The 22,770-nt window shown below is 34.7% G+C and overlaps 3 protein-coding genes and 1 pseudogene across 5 annotated transcripts; 2 read left to right on the forward strand and 2 right to left on the reverse strand.

The window, feature by feature from the left end:
- The first annotated feature begins 1,645 nt into the window (after positions 1 to 1,645).
- LOC144544866 (non-specific lipid transfer protein GPI-anchored 5-like) lies at positions 1,646 to 5,518 on the forward strand. Of its 2 annotated transcripts, none has more exons than XM_078293399.1 (3): positions 1,646 to 2,019; positions 2,437 to 2,535; positions 2,770 to 2,993. In XM_078293399.1, exons 1-3 carry the CDS (start codon positions 1,695 to 1,697, stop codon positions 2,883 to 2,885), a joined length of 540 nt encoding a protein of 179 aa, XP_078149525.1. In that variant the 5' UTR covers positions 1,646 to 1,694; the 3' UTR covers positions 2,886 to 2,993. The 2 variants fall into 2 exon arrangements, with proteins under 2 accessions (XP_078149525.1, XP_078149526.1); XM_078293400.1 differs by lacking the exon at positions 2,770 to 2,993 and adding an exon at positions 5,377 to 5,518 and having other exon boundaries at positions 1,647 to 2,019.
- A 1,789-nt stretch (positions 5,519 to 7,307) lies between these two features.
- On the forward strand, positions 7,308 to 8,589 carry LOC144544863 (uncharacterized). Its single transcript, XM_078293397.1, has 3 exons — positions 7,308 to 7,954; positions 8,032 to 8,172; positions 8,351 to 8,589. The coding sequence occupies exons 1-3, from the start codon at positions 7,465 to 7,467 to the stop codon at positions 8,473 to 8,475; spliced, it is 756 nt and encodes a 251-aa protein (XP_078149523.1). The 5' UTR covers positions 7,308 to 7,464; the 3' UTR covers positions 8,476 to 8,589.
- Positions 8,590 to 8,888: 299 nt separating this feature from the next.
- PHP (PLANT HOMOLOGOUS TO PARAFIBROMIN) lies at positions 8,889 to 12,058 on the reverse strand. Its single transcript, XM_078293396.1, has 6 exons — positions 11,593 to 12,058; positions 11,085 to 11,284; positions 10,380 to 10,637; positions 9,506 to 9,663; positions 9,266 to 9,348; positions 8,889 to 9,088 (listed from the first exon to the last, which is right to left on the reverse strand). Exons 1-6 carry the CDS (start codon positions 11,995 to 11,997, stop codon positions 8,999 to 9,001), a joined length of 1,194 nt encoding a protein of 397 aa, XP_078149522.1. The 5' UTR covers positions 11,998 to 12,058; the 3' UTR covers positions 8,889 to 8,998.
- Positions 12,059 to 15,335: 3,277 nt separating this feature from the next.
- Positions 15,336 to 21,755, reverse strand: LOC144545298 (tetraketide alpha-pyrone reductase 2-like; annotated as a pseudogene). The gene is made up of 6 exons (XR_013508463.1): positions 21,562 to 21,755; positions 20,922 to 21,094; positions 16,915 to 17,104; positions 16,465 to 16,627; positions 15,868 to 16,057; positions 15,336 to 15,555 (listed from the first exon to the last, which is right to left on the reverse strand). The product of XR_013508463.1 is annotated as a tetraketide alpha-pyrone reductase 2-like (transcript).
- Between the last annotated feature and the right edge of the window lie 1,015 nt (positions 21,756 to 22,770).

Below are 22,770 nucleotides of genomic sequence, written 5' to 3' on the forward strand. Positions count from 1 at the left end.
GTTGTGGCGTAGCTAGGATTTGAGTCAGGGGTGGGCAGAAATCGGGTTCGAATATTTTTTTTAAACGGGTTCGGATTCGAATCGCCTTCATAATTCTCTTTCCGCCTTCGTCCGCCTACCAAATTGCATTCTACCTATCGAATCGGTTATAAAATTGCATGTGCATTGCCGAATTGAACAAAGATTTAAAAATACATTTCTTTCCTAATTAGATTAAACGACTCACAAATCATCTTTGAAATCTAAACTGACAATCGGTACTCCGAATTGAAACACAACACAGGAAATATCATTTACAAACCTACAGAAAATAGTTACATTTCTTTACTGTTCTAATTAGAGAATGGAAGTTGCTCATTTGAGAAAAAAATTGTCCAAAAATTATTCTTTCATAAATTCCAAAATTGATACCAAATATTTATTGACTGTTAATTTGTATATATAGAACAAGGTTTATGTAATTGTTTAAAAGAAATTGGTTTAGTTAGTTAGTTAATGGGCTGAGATTGGATATCCAAATAGGTTCTTATTGTTTTGATAGAATAATAATTTTATGAATTTTTCATTAAATGTCCCAACTGAGGTTTAATTCTCCTTTTATTGCACATTCACCCCTATAAAACCTTAAAATGTTATTAGAAGGCCCTGTGAGACAAACAGACAGCATCTTAATTCTTAGGAACACAACACAGGAACTATCATTTACAAATTTACATTTCTTTACTGTTCTAATTAGAGAATGGAAATTGCTCATTAGAGAATAAAAAAAGTCTTAAAAAATATTATTTCATAAGTTCCATAACTGATACCACATAGTTGTTGACTGTTTTTTTTTTCTAATATAACAAAGAGTAACATAATTAGTAAATAAAATATAGTGTATGTTATTGGTCGATTAGTAGACATTCAGACCATAGGTACCTGATCCCATCAGGTTATATCCAGATCGTTAATCATGCCTCAGCACGAATCTTAAAACGACCCCATTAATTTAAACATGCTCAAATTCTTTACCGAATCAACTGAGACTAATTGCACAGGGTGCAGTACCGCAGAGGATACAGTCTTTATTGTAGCCTCCTGACCCCACCATGAGTTATAATCAAACAGCGCAAGTTGACCACCAACCACATTTAAAGGTTCTCTTAGTAGCACAAATTATTTAAATCAAGATACCCAAAACTAAATACTCATTTTATTAACAGAGATTTACAAAGGGTTTTTAAAGATAGCATCTGGCTAGCTACTCATACATATTCTCACAAACCAACTCCCATTAGCAGATTTGTATTTATAGAAACAATTAATATTAAAATAATACAGAACTCTAGACGGATTAAATGAGCGTTTCAATTCGGTTGAAAAAATCAAAAGAAAATTTTGGTGCTTCTAAAGAAACCAAAACAAACAAACAAAAATCTAGGGACCAAAATATGTTTAGACCCTTATATTATTCTAATATTATTTCTATAAATAAAAAATTCTGCTCTATTAGAGCTCCAATCAAACAAGCATATATCCTATTCAAACTTGGAGTCGTTAGTACAGATAAGAAATAGGTAAACCAAATACCAAACTCTCTCAAAAGACCCTTTATAAAGACACCTTTCCTCTCTCTCTCTCTCAAACATACCATAAAACACTCAGTACTCAACCTCGAAGTGATATCTCTTCAATCCTCTCTCATTCCAAAAATGGCACAAAAAATGCTTGTATCCATCGGCGTAACCATGACTATCATGGCAATGCTCTTGTCAGATGTATCCGCACAGACATCGGGATGCATGACGACCATTGTTAGTCTCTCATCATGCCTAAATTATATCTCCGGCAACTCCTCGACCCCCTCCTCATCTTGTTGCTCCACTCTTTCGAGCGTTGTCAAGAACGAGCCTCAGTGTCTTTGTATGCTCCTCAACGGAGGTGCATCATCTCTTGGCGTGGCAATTAATACAACAAAGGCAATGGAGCTGCCTCCTGCATGCAAAGTCCAGACCCCACCTGTCAGCCTATGCAAAAGTGAGTATGTTGACCATTAATAATATTATTTTTATTTTTTAGTAGGACTATGGTACTATGCATAGCGCATATTAGTCCGTACTATAGACTAATATCATACGAAAATGTAATCAAATTTATACTTTTTATAATTTTTTTATATTTTTAGATAGGTAGAAAATCAATTCATTTAAAGATTATAGACCATTTAAAAGCAATGATTTTTTATCTATTTAAAAAAATAGTAAAAATGTTCTAAAAAATTTAAAATTTAGGTTGCAAATCATTTTTGCATAAAAATCATGCTAAACTGTTCAAATTGACTACTTGAAGTACCTTTGTCTCACTCTTTATTTATTTGTGGGGGTTGTAGAATGATGTTAATTTTTATTGAGAATGTAATGAAATATTGAAAATTTTTGTTGTGTGAATTTACAGCTCTAGGAGCACCTGCTGCGGCACCTAGCGCATCGGCTTCACCAACCGGCACCACTCCCTCCACCTCTTCTACACCCTCAGTACCAAGTTCAACAACCGGTACATGACATACATTAAACTCTAATTTTTTTCTCTAAAATTTATATTCTTATTTTGACCTAGCCTAGTAACCTAGTGGTTTAATGGATTATAGAGTGGTTTGACCAAGTCAACCCCGGGATCCTTTCCATCTTGCTAATATTGGTACCGGTACCAATCACCTGTACCAGTGTGAACACAACATGGTTGAAACTTTTTACAGATATATAAGACCAAATTTTTCATTTCTGACAGCTGGGTCCAAAACAACACCATCAACCACTGGCGATTCATCAGATGCGATGTTGAACAAATCGGCTGTGATCTCCATTTTCTTCCTCGCCATATCGGCATTGGCTTCGATGATATAAGTATATATAGCAGGGATTGAGTTGTGGCTGTGAGAATTTGAAAGATTTGTTAAATTCTTTGGCAAATTTCATTACATATTTCAAATTCATTTACAAACCTACATAAAATATTTACATTTTTTTTAACTGTTCTAATTAGAGAATGGTAATTGCTCATTAGATGAAAAAAAGTCTCAAAATTATTCTTTCATAAATTCCAAATTTGATACCAAATATTTATTGACTGGTACCACTTTGTAAGAATTGGTTTAAAAGAACAAGGTTTATGTAACGGTTTAAAAGAAATTAGTTTAGTTAGTTAATGGGCTTAGATGATATCCTAATAGGGCCTTGTTGTTTCCATAGAATAATTATTTTATGATTTTTTTATTAAATGGCCCAAATGAGGTTTAATTCACCTTTTATTGCACATTCAGCCCTATAAAACATTAAAATGTTCTTAGAAGGCCCTGTGAATCAAACATATACAGCAACTTAATTCTTATATACACAACAGAGGAACTATCGTTTACAAACCTAAAATTAATATTTACATTTCTTTACTGTTCTAATTAGAGAATGGAAATTGCTCATTAAAGAAAAACAAAAACAGGGGAAGTTAACCAACCACTTCTAAAGGTTCTCTTAGTACCACTAATTATTTAAACTAGACCTCACATGAAATTATGATTCAAATTAAGGTACCAAGACCTAAATATTAAATTTTATTAACAGATAAATCTACAACGATTGTGCTTCTGACAGCACCTTTTTGCACTGTGATTTCCCTGTCTCCTTCAAGAATAAAAAAATATATAGCTTTTAGGGGATAGCAATTAAGATCCCTTCCTTGACATTATAGTCTAACTTGAACTTCATCTGATAGTTGCTGGCTAACAACAACAGAGTCGGTATCGGGTTATAGTAGCAATCCAGCGGTAATAGTGCGGCTGATATTTGAACAGCAGCGTTCCTTGTATTCATACGATTTGTAGGACACCAACCATGAATTTTTGCCCTAGAGCTCGGTGAGTAGTCGGCACCCGGGAAGCTACTCAATATCATTAACTCTTGATAATGAGAGAAATCTGTGATTTCAGTTATTGAACTCAGAGGGTTGATCCCAAATTACCTACCATACAGGCTAAAACTTTTAAAGATAGCATTTGGCTCCACATACATATCCTATTCAACCTTTTGCAAATTAGCAGAATTTTTATTTATAGATATATTACTAAAATAATATAGGGTTTAGATTGATTACATGGATTTTTCCAATAAAAATTGGGTTTTTTCTACCAAATCTAAATATCCATGCAATCCGTGTAGAACTCTATATTATTTTAATATTATTTCTATAAACAAAAAAATTATGCTCTATTAGAGCTCCAATCAAGCATAAATATGATATTCAAACTTTTGCTAATTATTCAACTTGGAGCCGTTAGTACAGTACATAACCTCAAGTAATATCTCTTCAAATAATCCTCTCTCAAATCTAAACAAAAATTAAACTCATTTCAAAATGGCACAAAGGCTAGTTCTATCCATTGGTATAACCATGATTGCCATGGCGGTGCTCTCGTCTTGTGTATCAGCACAGACGTCGGGATGCATGATAACCATAATTAGTCTCTCACCATGCTTGAGTTATATCACTAGCAACTCCTCGACAATACCCTCCTCCTCTTGTTGCTCAACTCTCTCGAATGTTATCAAGAACGAGCCTCAATGTTTTTGTATGCTTAACAACGGAGGCGCACCGTTGCTTGGTGTTGCTCTTAACGATACAAAGATAACGGAGCTGCCTCTGGCTTGCCTTGTCCAGAGCCCAGACAGCCTATGCAAAAGTGAGTATGTTGACCTTATTAGTAATTTATTTATTTTTAGTGAGGCTATGGTACTATGCGTAGCACATAATAGTATGTACTATGAATCAATATTTTTATTTTTAAAGTCCAGCCAATTGATTTAAACTGTTCAAGATAATCTTCATATGAACATGTACCTGTACATCAAATTTTATATTTTCAATTTTTTTACTATTTTTTTAGATTGGTAGAAAATCACTTGAACTAAAGATTCTAGGCTATTCAAAAGTAATAATTTTCTACTTGTTAGAAAAATAGTAAAATTTACTTTGCAAGTAGATGAAATTCCATACAAGAATGGGACAATATATGAGAGGGAAAAGTGTTTTTTGCCGACAGTATCGTTGTGAACACTCCTGTTGGCCGATACGCTTAGAAATAGTACGTTTCTGTTGGTGTACTATCGACAATAGTATTTTTTGTCCCTAACAGATACTATCTCATTATTGTAGTTAATTATATGTTAAACTGTTCAGATTAACTATTTGAATTTTGACCTAGTGAACCGCAAGATCCTTTTGGTCTTGCTAATATCAGTACTGGTACCAATCAGGCAATCACCTGTACTAGAATGAACCCAACATGGTTAAAATTTTTACTGACATACATAATTAATAAGACCAAATTTTCATCTCTTACAGATGAATCCACAACCACTGGCGAGTCGTCAGATGCGATGTCGAACAAATCGCCTGTGATCTCCATTTTCTTCCTCGTCGTGTTGGCATTGACTTCGATGATATAAGTATTCATATATAGTATGGATTGGTGGATGTATGTTGTTCATGTACACATGTTATTGTGATCTTATTCATGTAGCTACTTGTTTTGTAATTTGAATTAAATTTGATTCTATTTATGGTGCCATTCAATAAATCTACTTGGATTTTTTCTTGCTATCCGGAGCTATCCAGTTTTAAAATAGGATTTCAATCTATTGAAATTATTAATTTGATAATTCTTAAACAAAGTGAATTTTTCAAAAATAAAAGTATTTGATAGATGATTAGTGTGCAATTTGATATTTGAGTGTAATTTTGAATGTTATTTGATATTTCATCAAAACAAATATAGACCTTTATAAAATTCAAGCTATTTGATAGATGATAAAAGTTACATCAAAATTTATTATTTCTTATGTATATGATGCACATGTAGTGCGGATCACATCATAAATAGAAGATTTAAAAGATTATTGTGCATCTATTTACTCAGTGGAAAATTAACTACAATAAAAATTGAATTCTTGATGGATTTACAGATGACAAACACAAGCCACCGAATGAAATTTGAGCCAAATCTAAAGACAAAATTTTAGTTATAATGTGAAGACAAAATTTACAGATCACATCATATTTTTTTTTAAATAAACAAGACACCATTTATTTTCCTTAACAGTTATGATTGTATTAGGCAATAGTATAGTATATTGGATTTATTTTATACCATTAATAGGCCATATACATGGCACCCATTTGTAAGCTAAATCCAAACTCTAAAATTAAAGAATGGGAACAATGATGCGACTCCCATTATATTTTACTGATATTTTTTTTAATTTTTAATTTGTGTATCATCAAAGATGACTGAAAGATGAAATATTTTAATACATCATTTTTTTTTAAATTTAGAATATATGAAATGCAAGTACTTGTGATTTAGGTCAAAATCAACATTTTAAATATATTATTAATTAAAATCGATTTGATGATTGTTAATATTTTAAATATATCCATGAATTACATGGATTAAAAAGTTTAGCAATTTTCCTTGTAACTAATTTTCTTATGGATGTTTCCAACAAATTTCAATCTAAATCAAAATGGATACAATATCAAATCTAAACAATAGTGAAGGATAATCTAACCGGACTGATTTCATGATCACGGTTATATATTACACCAAATTTTGGACAAAAATTGCATTCAAATAAAATTCGTTTTGGGTTCGGTCGAACAAATTGACATGGCAAACGAAATTTAACCTTTTATTAGTAACCCAAATCATTTCACATTGGATGCTCTAATACTCGGATAAGGGATCCATGCATTTTTTTTTTAGTGTCAACAGGTACAATACACATTAGATGAATGTATTTTTATATCCGTACATGGTATGATAAGCGAACAAAAAGAATCTTATTCAAATTCAACGTGGTACCAAACCATGTAGAATGAGATTTGAATTGTAAATTTATTTTGGCACGAATCTCAAAGGGGACTATATTCCAAATAGGGTATGTGCTTAATGAAATCTGCTCACCTACATAGTAGTGTTGTTTGTAGAGGTGTCAATGGTTACAATACGAATCAGATGAAATCATTTTCATACCCATACCCATGATACTAATAAAAAAAAAAATATTCATATCCTACCCGATAAGCTAACAAAAAAATGTGACCCGTAAACGTACCCAATAAGTCGACTCATGAGTTACTTCCAAATTTGGAAAATCAGCAAATATTTCTAGGTACAAAGTGGAACATCCTCAAACAACTACCAAATAACAGATAATTGTACTTTATAAAATCTGCTTACCTACAAAGTAGTGTTGCTATCAGTAGGAGAATTTGTTCATCCACTTTTAACAAACATTTCCTTTTCTCTTCATATATAATCCCCCCTCCATTTCCCCTTAACACACAACACAAACCACCAATTAATCAACACACAACAAAACAATACCTCCAAAAATTAAACCTCTGCACATTTCTCTCTCATCATTTCACATGGCACAAACAATGCTGAAGATAAATCTTGTGCTTGCTTTCATGGCCATGTTTTGTGCACTCTCGTCAGCTCAAGTGACGTTACCTCCATTGCAACTACCACCTCCAATGAACCAGATACCTCCAGTCCAACTGCCACCTGTAGGTCAATTGCCTCCTCCAGTTCAATTGCCACCAGTAGGTCAACTGCCTCCTCCTACTACCCAGACACCTCCAGTTCAAGTGCCTGCAGTTCAGACACCTCCAGTCCAGACATGCAACCCGTCATCAGCTGTTACCAGTCTCGCACCATGTGTTGGATACCTCATAGGGAACACCTCCTCTCCTTCTACCGGGTGTTGCGATCTTGTTACATCACTTCTCACATCACAGACCCCATGCCTATGCTCAATGCTGAAAAGCGGGTTGGGCCCGTTAGGGTTTGTTTTCAACCAGACCCAAGCCATGTCACTTCCTAGCATTTGCAATATGCCAACCAACCCTTGCACTGGTACATTCTTTATTTCCTCTAACATTTTATTTCAATGGTATTTAAATAATTAACCATATGTTAATTTAATTGAACAGATGCATCAAGCCCCACAGCAGAACCGGCAACACCATCGGTCCCAACTACGGCATCTCCATCTGAGGGTGAACCCGCAACTCCAGTTACAGCTCAAACTCCAGGAGCAGCTGTAACTCCTCCCGTTTCTACAGTACCTTCAGGTAACATATCTCAAACAATGCAAACCGCTTCAAGATTCGTGCGGATCAAGTAAGCACAAATCTTAATGCAAATCGGACGGTTTCCTCAAAACAATTGTTTATCCAAACAGTAAATATTTCGTGTTTTGAAAAGGCTAGATGATATTTTTCTGATGAATTCTTTGGCATTTTAATGAAGGAACTGGAGTTAAGGCTGTACCAACAAGTGTCTCTGCCGCAACTCAAAGCGCTACTGATTTGGCACCCACTCTACTCATCGTTCTTTCGGTGGCATCCTACTTGTCAACCGTCAGAGGCATCTAGAATCTTCACTACTTATTTGCATTATTTCTTGTGGATTGATTTGTTTCACAAATATTGTTTCTTGTATATGTATTGAAGTTGTTTGTATATTGAAATATACTATTTGTTTGTGATTAATTCATGATTAAGTATAATGGTATTTGCTGATTTCTAAGGGGTTTGGTTTTCTTGAATGGAAGTGGGGACGGTCCAATGGGCATCAGACCAAATTCGGCCCAACACCCAACCAGAGCCGTCCAATGCGCATTAAGATTCGTGCAGACAATTTTTAAGTTCGCAAGTTCACACGAATCTTGATGCAGATTGGATGGCTTTGACCAGGCGCCAGACCGAATTTGCATCGGACTGCCCCCAACTCCAATTGTTACTGCATAGAACATCTCATTTTTCCTGAAGAAGAAAGCGACACCATATTGATCTAAAATAGATTTATAGATAATATTGTTTACTACAGTACAAGGTGACGCATTCCAATTCCAGAGAAGTAAATTGCACGGTTATGCTCAGATACTGTACGATGACTTCAGTGTGACCGGGACCGCATAAACTCCTCCAGCCGGTCCCACACCTCCAGTGCGGCAGCTCTGTCTTGATGCCTTTTGTTTTTGCTTATCTGCATTTTAACATATCTAAATAAGTTAGAAAGAAACTTGAAAATCCATTTACAAGCACTATTTTTCTTAAAGCAGGTGATTTTTAACTCAATAAGGTGATAATAAAAGTAATACTAGAAATTTCAAAAGATAAAACAAAACAAAAGAAAGAAAAGAGGTCAAGTAGAATAACAAACTGAGATAATCTTCACGTTCCACTGCTTAACCACCTTTGCCGATTCAACACTATCATCCTCAAATCGCATGAAAAAACCAAGTACTGCAAAATAAATAATTGCAATTAGTTAAAACATACACAAACTACTGATTGCAATCAGTACCTATTATTAATTTTATTCGTATGTGTGGTTCTCACAATAAATAATCTCACTACTGAATGTACCGCTAAAGCAAATTTGCCATACAAAAAAACTAACATTTGTTGAATATCTCGACATGATCCTTGTAAGGCCAGTCCTTGAATTGCCACTCTTTGCCGAGAACAAACACTGCCACCACCTGGTCCCAGTCATCAGCCTTCAGTGTTGCTGGTTTGTCTCTGACCTCATAGGCTCCGACTGCCCCTGCTCGGTCTCTGCACATCAAACCAATCAGAACCACACAGTAGGTACCAATAAAAATAATAATCTACACTTGCCAAAGAGTGAGATAAAATATTTTTTTTAACATAATAGGCCAATATTTTTTTCTCAAATGTGTAATGAACTAATACCGCTGCACTGTGTGAAAAAATGGGCACCATGCTAATGAAATAACAGATAAAATATTTCCTCTTAATAACACAATATAATTATTTTGTGAAATTTTAAATTGAAAAAATAACAAGATACATTGATAAAAAAAGAGTTATTTAGGTACTAAACTACTAACATCCTTATGAGGCCCTAAAAACCAACCTCAGTGATTATGACTCTCTAATGGCATATTGGTTATTTAAAGTTGAAGGGGGCATTTTAGACCACAGTTATCACTTAAGAGAGAATGAATAACATAGGAGTATTAAATAGGTGAGGAAAGTGGGTCCCAGAACAGCATGGAGCCTGAGAGGAGCTGTCAGAAAGGTCATATACTCCCTTCCCTATACCAATCCAGGGAAGAATACGGATCCAATAAAGTAAATCAAATTTTGAGTTTGGATCCAGACCGTTCGATCTGCTCTGGCACAAATATTAAAGGGGTGCATTCCACCTGGGGCCAGATTGGCCCGGATTCTGATCAGATGGTCCCAATCTAAACACAAAATTTGAGTTATTTTAGACAGAAAACTGAAATGTCTACTGAACTAAATACCTGCTCAGTTTCTTCTGAACCGTCACGCAATCTGGCCGAGACCCTTTCAATGCCTTGGCCTTCACATCTGACGGAATGTAAATGCCATCCTCAAGAAAATCTTTGACGTTGTAAATTGTTATCAGAGTCTGTGAGGCACTAGGCACAAGTATTATTGGAACCCCTTTGACTCGCCCAGTTGACTTTGGGCCCGCACCCAGAGCAGACCCCGTTGAAGCAACCAAACCTGCCTTGTCATCACCTCGGTCATCATTAGACCTATGCACAAAAATTGAAAAATATCCAGTAAATACAACAATCTGGTAAAAAGTTGACAGTAAAAAATGTATCTTAGAACAACGCATACAGTAACAAAACTGCTTTTAAAGCAACATCAGCAATAATGTGGAGAACATTTAACAGTCAAAACCAAGTTTTACACAGACAAAATCAGGGATAACTAACCTACAAACTTCAAACCACAGTATTTTAATCCCCTTGGTTTGATTTTGGTATAATTTTCACACTTTAGAAGGAATTAAGATAAAAAGAGGAATACAGGTAATTTAACTGGCACATAAGAGAATAGTACTTTTACATCATACAATGCTGACGATCAGCCACATCATGCAATTTCCTATCTAAATTGCTGTTGTTAAGGTCCAAACAGCCAATCCGAACAGTTGAACCATAAAAGAAGTACTATAAAGTAGAAAGGCCTCTAACCTGCCGGCAATCCGGGTTTTGGCCACAAGACCGTCTTTCCTTTGCTGAGCCTCCGCTCGGTTTCTTTCCTCCTCACGCTTCGTAGAGGCAACCAAAACTGCATAGAAATCCCGGTTCTTTGCTTCTAGAAGCGCATCCCGATCCTTTAATGGCCTCTCCAGTGCCCGAATCATCGACACGTAATCAGCCGTGTCCAAAACCTTTACATATTCAAATCAACTGTTACATTACCAGTAATATAATATCCAAGTATTTTACCAGTAATACATAATTCTCTTTGTTACATCATTTAGACAGCATTGTCAAGATATAAATTAGGTCTGTGCTATCTTTGAGATTCTGATATGCATCACAGTTTGGAATGTTTCATTACCAGTAAAATAATTTCTAAATTTTTTTGCAATTTACTAGTAAAATAATTTATATTTGAATTAATATAAATTACGAATTTTATATGTTGCAGAATTATTCCTAAATTAATCCCAACAATTGAATAAAAACTTTATACCTGGGATGCTGGCACCTGATCTGGATCATGGCTAACCTCCTCAGGCCGATATTCATCAAAAGCCTGAGATGGATGTGAGAAGTTAACAGTACGGTCAATGGAGGCGGAAGTAGAGGTATGGCCAAAGAGGTAATCAAGCAAGGGTTTCCGATCGGGTAGGGTAATGGTAGGGACCTGATGCTGTCGAGCGGACTGGAGATAGTCAGTGTGTTTCAACTGGTGGTGACGGAGGAAGAAGAGAAGCGTGTCCAGTGCGTAGTATCCGCCGCTCTTTGATCGGAAGGCGGTGGTGGCGCCACTGGGGAAGGAGTAGTCGGATCCGAAGTGGAATTCGCCGCCCGATTGGGTTATCCGATCCAGTTCGCCGTGGATGGCGAACTCGCGGAGAACTGTTAGCGGATCCATTGATGGAGAAGGTGGGTTTAGGGTTTGGGTCCGGAAGAGGAATAAGTGGGGATTTTAGACGCCCCAAGTTGGAGCCAATGGGATCCGTATCCTCGCAGGTATCCGACTCTAACAATTGAAATGGACGGCCCAGATTTACTCTTAGCTATGGCTCAGGGTGGCAGTATTATTTATACTTTGAGATTCGTGACAAATTAACATAATGTTCTTGGACCGTCTGTTTCAATTGTACTCAATCAGATGATCTGAGGGGATGTGAATTCAGACCAATGGGGCTGTTTCGGTGGGTCATGTTTGGTTGTGAAGTAAACTCCTTACTCTAAAATTAAGTAGTCAAATGAGAAGTAAATTAGATTAAGAAGTGAGTTAATTCCGAATAAGTTATTCTAATTTTTAAGATGGATTGATTTATTCTACAATTATTTCATTAGTAGTGCTCACTGTCATAGATAAAGATTCATTTTTTAACACCTTACTTCTCTATGCGGATTAATTTAAACCATTAGTTAATCTATCATACGTGATGTAAAATATTTAGAGTAAAATGGAGTAAGCCATTTAATCTTCATTAGTTTTACTTCACAAAAATATCATTTATAAATCACAAAAGTATACTATAGATTTAAATAAAAATATTATTGATATTCATACGTATAGAATTTACCTTGAGAACATATAATTCTTATATGAGGAGGGATCCACTTATAATATTTATGATTTACAATATCTTACAACCATTCGTTTTGTGATTTTTAAAGTCAAAACAGTTGATCTAAATCGTTCAACATGATCTCTATATAAAAATGTGCTTGGAGATCAAATTTTATATTTTTTTTTCAATTGTTCTACTATTTATTAAGTATTTTACAAAACTATTGTCTTACTATTTATTAAGTATTTTACAAAACTATTATTCTTGACTAGAAGTGCACAAAAAATTCGAGATTCGTGATTCGATTAGAGTTCGATTCGAAAAAGTTCGAAAAAAATTCAATTCAAAAGTAATTCGGTTAGAAATTAATTCAAACTAGTTCAATTCAAAATTAATTCAATTTCGAATTCGAACCAGGGCAGGTTAGAATCGAAATAGGTTCGTTTTTTTTTTGGGTTCGAAATCTCCAAGTAACATCTACTGTCCAATAACATTCTCAAGTCTCTCCCTCTCTCACGAGTCTCTCCCAGTCTCCCTCTCTCGCTCTCTCTCCACTCGCGAGTTTGTCTTCTCTCTCGCTCTCGCTCCCTCTCCACTCGCTCTCCCTCTCTTGCTCTCTCCTCTTTCTCGAGTATCTCCCTCTCTCGCTCCCTCTCGCGAGTCTCTTCCTCTCTCACTCTGTCTCCTCCGCGTGCAGGTTTGATTCGTGACGCTCTCTCCTCTCGCTCTGTCTCTCGCGAGTCTCTTCCTCTCTTGCTCTGTCTCCTCGTGCAGGTTCGATTCGTGATTCGATTTAAATTTTGTTGCTTAAAATTTGTTGATTTCTTTTGGTTTTCTGCCTCAATTGTTGATTTTCTGTCTCAATTGTTGATTTTCTACCTCAATTGGATTTCCTGGTCTCAATTACTGCCTCAATTGTTGATTTTCTACCTCAATTTTGAATTAATTTCGAATCAAATCGAACTAGTTCGAATTATATCGAACCAAATTCGAACTGGCCTTTCAGGTTTGAAATCTATTTCAATTTTGAATTGGGTTTGGTTCGAAATTATTTTGAATTCAAATTTGAACTAGGGCAAGTTCAATTTGGTTCGGTTCGTTTGCAACCCTATTCTTGACCATTGAAAAATAGCAGTTTTATAAAATACTTAATAAATAGTAAAATAATTTAAAAATATGTAAAATTTGATCTCCATTTTAGGGAAAATTTCTAGTGTGCCCATCCAAATTTTCAAAATAGCCAATATCCCCATAAATACATCATAATATCCAATACTCTCATATAAATTTAACTTTCTTTCTTTTATCCCCTATTATTTATTTTATCTTTTATTTTATTATTTTAAAATTTGTATTGACTATTATATCCTTCCATTAAAATGGAGGTGTCTATTAAATTTATAAACAGAAAATGCTTTCATCTTCCTTGGCCGCTTCACTTTCGTGTCACTTCTCCTCTCCTTGGATATTTGTTTCTTCACATTTTTTTTTCTAAAGTTATTACTTATTATTGAAGAATATGGCTAGTATAATATCAGTGTCATTTAAGCTTATATAACACCAACTCCAAAATTTATCGAATCAGTTTCAAACGATGAATCCAAACCATTCAAACCGATCTACTTCATTAGTTATGCATTTACATGCAAAATTTTAAAATTTTGAATTTATTTAGTATCAAGTCAAGCGGTCAAATGAGTGAGTTTTTAAGTTAATTTTAATACATACATTTTTCAATATTTTTACCGCTTGATTTGATACTAAAATAACTCGAAAATATAAAAAAAATTACATGTAAACGCATGACTCATAAAGTAAATTGTTTTGAACGGTTTGGATTGATCGTTTGAAGTGTATTCAATTAATTTTGAAATTAGTATCATATGACACCAATATCATACTAGTCGGACTCATTATTGAATGGCAGGTTGGGTCAGGTCTATACAAAACTATGAACTTCGTTTCTTCACATATTGGGAAAGAGCACAACTACTGAGCAAGAGCTACGAGCTCCTTCTCATCCCATATTACATGTTGTATTTGTAGATTCACTAATGAATAACATTAAATTTAATGAAACTTGGGTCGTCTGAAAACGATTTAAAATTTAAACAGAGGATAGAAACTAATTTTTTAACTGAGAAAGAATCGATACAAAGATCATGGCCTTGAAATTTCTTTTGCTTTCTCTCTCTCACCGCAATTCCATGACCGGCCTTGGATATGGCAGAGTATACTCAATGCAGAGACCTCCTTAGTTCACGACCAGTGCGACAGGCAGCATATTGTGTAAGAATAGATCCCGTGATCGATGACCTCAACAAGCAAGCAAGAATTGATCTTGCTTTTGCCACATCAGATAGGAAGGTTTGGTCGTTGCGACGCTGCTGACAGAGTGGAGGTAGTGCCACCGGCCCACCAAGATGATGAAACAGACCAGTTTTGTCAACACTGGTATTGTGATCTGAACAATCAGATCAGGCATGATCGAATTGGGATCGTAATTGGGAAAGATAGCTAAAGGAAATTCAGCCAAAAGTACATCTGATCGCAGTCAGCAAATAAAGCACAATATGCAAAAGTAAAGATAGCTAAAGGAAATTCTGGCAGTATCGTCCGAGTCCCCTGTCTGAGTCGCTTCAACCAGCCCCATATCATCTTATTAACTTCAACAATAGAGTTATAATTCTTAGATTACAAATATGAAATTTGTTGGTGAATTTGCCATAACACAAATTGTTGAAGCACATTTTCACTAAATACTTTGGAGTAACCCCTTCTCTTCGAAGCTTGCAACACAATCATCAAACATTTGCTCAATTGAGGTGAAAACTGGAAATCCTAGCTCACTTAGCTTGCTAGTATCCAGGCTATGTTGGCCTACATAATCTATATCAGATCCACACCTTCAACAAAAAAAAAGAAAAAAAGAAAAAAAGAATGAGAGATTGATAAATTATTATATAATGAAGACGTAAATTGCCATCTACAAGTCCAAGATAACTGTGTTTCATTTTCTCATATTCATTCATTTTGTATTTCGGTATACATGCAAAATGAAACACAGTTAACAATTAATACTTATATGTAGATGCAGTATGAAACGGTGAAGTCACATATATATGTATATGCGAATTTTCATATACATGAAAATGCCATGGAACATTTTAGTTTGAAAAGAAAAGAAGGGGTAAAGGAAAAACATAGAAGGTGCCAACCTGTCAGTGATTGGATACTTGGAGTACTTTGGTTTGAGCATCTTCACAATTTCTGAGCAGTGTGCAACTGGGCCCGAACAAAGCAGGCGGCCCGATGCTCTTTTGTCTTCCATGGCAATAATGTGGCACTTAACCACATCATCTATGTGCACAAACCCCATTGTCATGTTTGGATAGCTAGGAATTGTTCCTACATACAGATTATCAGTTTACAATTATCATTTAAGTGTGCTCCGACACTTCACAGATATGATTTTTGGCAATAAAAAAGGTCCACATACATGATACTTGCATTGGTATTATACTGGTTTTCACATAATTGTTCTTGATGAACAACCAGAATATGTCAACAGAAAAAATTTAATCACACATAGTTATAGGAAATCTCCATCTGCTGATGCAGTACATGTTGTCCCTCAACTATATATGTATTGAGTTCCATTAACTAAAAGCGCTATCAATTAAAAAATGTTCTCTAAATAATTGATTTCATCTCTTTTGAGTGCAACCATTTTGGGTTATATGTATGTTCATGTGGAAATCAGACTGTTATTTTAATGACTCAAATGAAAGATTGAAAGGTAGCAGAAAACGAACCTGTTAGCAACCCAAGAATGAAGGCGAGGCTGCTAGTTGGAGTTGGTGTGAGCGACGGTCCAATAACAAGGGAAGGGTTCACAGTCACAACGTCTTTTTTCAGGTCTTTGGCTAGCCTCCAAGCTTCTTTCTCAGCCAATGTTTTCGCATAGGCATACCATAGCTGGTTTTACAAGGCAGGTTATCATTTTATTCATATTCTTTAGAACTTTACGAAACATTACTTTATTTCTTTTGGTTGGTAGATTATACGTTAATCTCAATCCCAAGTTTCACCTATCTAATATTTTCATGTAGCACCAGAGCGAGTTGGTAGAATGCAATTCACTAAATTCCGGTGAGAGAAAATAATGTTGTAAATAACACCCAATGTTTCGTTCCCCAATTCAAATTTTAACTTTCAACTATTAGTTAAGGGTGAATATAAATTGACATATTTCTAGATCATGCCTTGTTTTGCTTGCAGTAGTCGGGATCACTCCAATCGAACTCGTTGAAGGGAGATTCAAGAGTTGTATTTTGTTTCCATATCACTGCTCCAATGGTGGAGGCCTACCACAATGCGGTTGACTGAGGTTGCCTTTGCACATGATATCAGAACGTTTGTAGTTCCTTTTATTGCAGGATCAATCAATGTTTCCTACAGAAGCATATAGAAAATAATAATGAAATTATTAGTGGAGATTTTTGTTTGTGGGGACTGATCGTGTACCTCGTTGTATTTTTTTTTCATGGCTCTGGAATTGTTTGTTCCTCTATTGCATGTTAAATTTGGTGCTGTGGATTTGGTTAAAATAAACTTTATTTCACGCTTGATTTTCTGATGCATACTTGATACAATAATTATTAGAATCTCCTCTCTTGAATCCCTACATTAATTGTTCCTGCATCAACCTTCCTCTAATAGTTTACTATTGTCCCCACTAATAATATGGTCTCACTTTTCTAGTCCTCGCACTTGTTCCCATGTTAACCTTCATAGGTATAAGTTCTTGAAAAATAAAATATTAATACTTTGATAATTAACTTGATATGATCATTCCTTAGCCCCCCAATCGTCCTCTTGGCAACCTTCATGTAATTAAGTAGTGGAGACCACATATCCACGTATCTCTGCATCAATCTTTCCTAATTGTCGCCGCCTCAATCTTCATCTAGCAAAAATAGTTGATCTCATAGATATATATACTTACATTACTTCATAATAATACTTTCAGACATCATCTACTATTATATGTAAAAAGTTATTTGCAAGTATAGATCTAAATACTTGCACGACGAGATATAAGTACTTGCGTGACGATGAATCTGAAAATATTTTATCATGAATCTCATTTGAAAGAGAAAATCGCATAATACGTTCGTGATTTTACATTTGAAAAATTCGTCATATATCGTAAGAAATATGGACGAGATTCAATGAAGAAAAAACAAAACAAATCTAAAAACATGTATGGTCCCCCATATAGTTTGAGTGGTTCCCCACATGTATTTATGGTGCAGTGACGTTTGCGGGATTTGATTAGGGGGACAATCATTTACGTAAAAATTGTTCACCTCGTAGGTAGAAATACTTCCGTGAATTGGATAAAATAGTTGGGAATGTAAATATTAATACTTTTTAGAAAAAAAAATGTTGGAGTTTACAATTCCCCCAGCTAGCTAGCTATGGTCTCCACAGATAGTTATGGTGCGGAGATTTTAGTGCGGATACTGTTATCAGGATCTAATTTATATTATAAAATCGTATTATTGTAGAAATTACTCCTTGCAAAAACACTACCAATACAATATTTTTGCACACATATCTTCCCAATAGGAGATTTTAAGTCTTGTCTAGAGGTGCTATTTTTGTCTGATTATCCAGATTCGAACTGGAACCTACTCAGACTCGACAAATTTGGATAGGATATGGTTTAAAAAAAATATAACCAGTTAAATTATGGATACGGTTCCAAATTAATAATTTAATATCTGATCCGGATCAAAATCGAAACTGATACTGTAATTGATAGGATATGGATTTGATTTAATTATCCGACTATAGCTGAATCCGACTTGATACCCGTATAAATACCCGATAAAATGATAATACCATATCTTTATAATTATTTAATATAAAAATATATATTAATAACTATGAAAAGACAATCATTTGCAGTATTTTTAAATTTTTTTGATTGAAATATATTGCTCTTTTCACATAGATCATTGAAATCAAATGTCACGTTCACCTTTTTGCCTATAAATTTTTGAAGCTAATTAATTCATTTCTTGATCTTTTTGTCTATCATATATCTGTCTTTCTACAGGAATCATTGAAATTTATTGCTCTCTTCGCTGATTGAAGCAAATTGGTATCATTATTATTCATGTATTTTTGGAACCATATAATGAAATTACCATCTTCAATATTTTATTTTCTAAAATTATCTCACCTTCGATATTTTGGAGCAGATTTTAATTTATTTTATAATAATATATTATGTTAATTTGGATGTTTAAGAAATTATAATTATATTTAAATGTAAAGGTCTTCTCAAATGCTTGTGAGTTGCAACATGTATCTGCTCCGAATCTAAACCAAACCTGGTAATCTACAAACTAGCTATAGGTATATATATCTATCTGGAACTGAAAGACTGGACCCAAAATATCTACGGGTAGATATAACGCGGTGCATATCGAAGAAATGTCCGATTCAGATTTGGACGTAAATGATGACCACACCGGCCAGATCTATACCGATCAAGGAATTATATGTGTAACTTGAAATCTGATCCGTATAAATTAAATACCATGGGACGGTACGTCTTCTAAATAATTAAACAATTTTATTGCCTTGACTGCACGGGAGACTGAAATCAATAAATATCTTGGTTATGCTTTTGACAGCACGGGAAATAAACTTGTTTGACTGCACGGGAAATTGCAAGTACCGCTTTGCGTTAAGTGGTGTCAGAGCGAGGTTCGACAATCATGCACCTTCACATTTGTGTGAAGTTGTATCACCACCAACTGTCAAATTTGACATGAAGTTATATCTCCATCAACTGTATTTCAAACAGGTTGGATATTATTCGACCGTATCCGACTCCGTATCTGAAAATTTAATACGAATATCTGATATCCAAATATCCGTGTGGATATGGATACGGATATAGTTTTGAATTTTAATTATCCGTATTCGAATAATAGATATATATTATATAGTTTAATTTATATTATGAAAAAAATTATGTTATTCACTACTATAAAAAGTGGATATCCGTATCCGATTAATATCCAATCCGTATCCGTCTAATATCCAATCTGTATCCATATCCGGAAAATAAAAACGGATATAGATATGGTTTTACCACTATCCGATCCGTATCCGATCCGTTTTCACCCCTATATATGTGCAGCGGAAACACGTGTGGAAAATCCAACTTGAAAGAGGTCTACAAAGATTTAAAAGTACTGGATCTGAAATTGTATTGTTTTAAAGAATTCTACAAAGAAAAGAAGGATACGATAAAATGCAAGTTTGGACCGTGTGAGATTTTGGAGAAATTTGGCACAAATGCTTACCGCGTGTAATTACTCAATAATTTTCATATCTCCGACACGGTCAATGTTAGTCATTTTCATAAGTACTACGAAAAAATGCAAGCTTGAGGACCAGCTTCAACCAACCTGAGGAGCTTGACGTGGTGCGTATCAAAGAAATGTCTGATTTAAATTTGAACGTAAACGATGACCACACCAGATCTACCGATCAAAGAATTATATGTGCAACTTGAAATCTGATCCGCATAAATTAATTAAATACCATGGAACGGTCTTCTAAATAATTAAACAATTTTATTGCCTTGACTGCACGGGAGACTGCAATCAATAAATATCTTGGTTATGCTTTTGACTGCACGGGAAATTGCATGACTTAATTAGAGAGTTAAATATTTCGTTGAACAACTAAAATTAGAATTAATAGCATTTTTTTATTTTCAAGGAGGGCATTTATTGGTTTTATTTTAAATATATATCCAAAATTAACCTGTGTCTGTGGCAGTGAAGATTAATAGAAAAGTTTAGCTTGTGTGTTTTTTTGAGAGTTGTTCTTTTATTCTCTTTCTCTATTACTATTTAATCAGTACGTGAGCTTAATGGACAAGATCGTAATGGGATCATTTTGAGTCAAGATAGATATTCGAATCCAGATCCGACCCGATTTAAAACTAATAAGTATATAAATTGAAATTAATTCGGATCCGAACACTTTGAGAGTACAGATCCAAATATAAAAATATCTGGACCCTACCCGACCCAATACCACCTAGTCTTGTGTACTAATTTGAACTAAAATTTTGGTAGGTACGTGCTTCAATTACTAAACATAGCCATTTGATTGTGTACACCATAAAATGAGACACAAATTAATTTTATAGACACAAGTAGAAACAGTAAAGAATTACTTGAATATTTTGTGGATCAGAAGGAGCGACAGGCGATGCTGTGTGGAAGACTCCATCAACACCATTGACGGCCTCATCAAAGCTTCCTTCCCCCAATAGATCAGCTTTGAACAGCTTCAGTCTTTCTTTTGCTCCATCCATATCCCACAAAAACTGGACCTTCTCTTCATCCTCTTTAATATTAAAAAATTATGTTAATTTATTGGAAAGAGAAGTAGTGTATAAAACTTTTACCATGCGGTCTTCTTCCTCAGAGAAAAAAAAAATTATAATTTGTTCCTTTGAAGAAGTATATATTGTTCCAACTTCCAACTTCCAACTACCAAGCTTAATTTACAAGAACGAATAAGTATGGCATATATAAAACAAACTCGATCGATCATCTTTTCTACAACAAGATTTCTGTGTTCATTTCTCCCATTTTTGTTGCCTTATTTTATTTCGCTTTAATTAATATATGTAACCAAATCTGAAAACGTTAAGCTCTTCATTGAAAAGAACATAAGAATTGAACAAAAAGTCATGCCCTGGCATAAGATTCAAATTTTATAAGAAACCAACCGATAGATTGTATGCATGATGTTATTTGAAAATTGGATTGTAAAAATTTTAGTGAATGGAAAGTTTAGCACGTATTTACCAGGATTCCTGACAGTGGCCCTGACAGTGTTGCCATTGGCAAGAAGGGCTTTAATGATGTGAGACGCAATGAAACCTGTTCCTCCTGTCACACAGTATTCCATCTCTCTCTTTCTCGCTGTCTTTCTTCCTCTCTTTTCTTAAGCAACCTCTCTCTGCCCTTCTTTCTTATATAAGTGGCTCATGTGCAAGTTATCTAATCATCTCCTACATGTGAAGTTTAGAAATATAATAGTCTATAGAGTCTAATTAAATGTATTTTATTTTTATATATTAAATGGCTGTGGTACACACCAACATCTTTTATATGATATTCTCGAGAATTAAATCTGCATCTCTCCGTAATGAGACGAGAGCTCGTGCCTCTGCACTAAGCCCACAGTTCTAGTTTAAATGTATTAAAATTAATCAAAGTTTGAACTAAAAAGTTGTGACCAATATTAACCCTTATTTTGCATCTTTAATTATATATCAGTTTGTCTATAGTTTCTTATAAAGTTATATGATAACCGCATATATATCGTGCGTGTTGAAATTTGGTGTGGAGATAATGTGATGGAGTATGTCTAAAACATTGTTAAAACTGTTGTACAGATAGAATATGTCACAAATTCAATTGTAAATAATTATGTATATATAGAGGATTGGATAGCAATTAATGGTTAAATTGTTCTCCCATCTATAGTTAATGGGTCCGTTAAAACTAAATTAGAGGTCAAACTGTTGCAATTCATCTCCCCATCTATTGTATGTTTGTAAAGAATTAGGTGTCAGAGGCACTCAATTAAATTCCTCATATTTTGATTTGCTGGTTATTAGTTTTTGCTGGTGTCAGAGGCACTCAATTCATCTCCCCATCTTTAATTTGCTGGTTATTAGTTTTTCATTTGGGGAGTGGACTGTTCTAGAAAGGTTAGCAGGAAGGTGGAGAAGTGTATTGTTTACAAAATTGCCATTAAGGCAAAGGTGTATCAGGCATGGTTTTCTTATCAATGGGAGAGTTATTTGTTTCTTTAATGAATCAAAACATCAAAATTAATTTCCTATCATGGAACGTCCGTGGATTAAATGATAGAGACAAACGATTGGCGGTTAGGCAATCAGTTTTGACAGAAAAGCCGGATATTTTGACCTTCCAGGAAACAAAATTGCAGCATATCAACACAGCAATTTTCAGGGAAATGTGTGGGAGGAGGATTGATCAGTTTTT

The sequence above is a fragment of the Carex rostrata genome, chromosome 27 (genome assembly GCF_964058835.1).
Source record: "Carex rostrata chromosome 27, lpCarRost1.2, whole genome shotgun sequence".
Lineage (NCBI taxonomy): Eukaryota > Viridiplantae > Streptophyta > Magnoliopsida > Poales > Cyperaceae > Carex > Carex rostrata.

Bases quoted from the DNA above. Each gene is read 5' to 3' on its own strand.
- LOC144544866 (XM_078293399.1), top strand. From the start codon at position 1,695: ATGGCACAAAAAATGCTTGTATCCATCGGCGTAACCATGACTATCATG. The intron at 2,020-2,436 runs GTGAGTATGTTG...GTGAATTTACAG, and splicing joins ACCTGTCAGCCTATGCAAAA to CTCTAGGAGCACCTGCTGCG. The intron at 2,536-2,769 runs GTACATGACATA...CATTTCTGACAG, and splicing joins AGTACCAAGTTCAACAACCG to CTGGGTCCAAAACAACACCA.
- LOC144544863 (XM_078293397.1), top strand. From the start codon at position 7,465: ATGGCACAAACAATGCTGAAGATAAATCTTGTGCTTGCTTTCATGGCC. The intron at 7,955-8,031 runs GTACATTCTTTA...TTAATTGAACAG, and splicing joins GCCAACCAACCCTTGCACTG to ATGCATCAAGCCCCACAGCA. The intron at 8,173-8,350 runs GTAACATATCTC...ATTTTAATGAAG, and splicing joins CGTTTCTACAGTACCTTCAG to GAACTGGAGTTAAGGCTGTA.
- PHP (XM_078293396.1), bottom strand. From the start codon at position 11,997: ATGGATCCGCTAACAGTTCTCCGCGAGTTCGCCATCCACGGCGAACTG. The intron at 9,664-10,379 runs GTATTTAGTTCA...TTTGATGTGCAG, and splicing joins GTTCAGAAGAAACTGAGCAG to AGACCGAGCAGGGGCAGTCG. The intron at 9,349-9,505 runs GTTAGTTTTTTT...TTTATTTTGCAG, and splicing joins TGTCGAGATATTCAACAAAT to TACTTGGTTTTTTCATGCGA.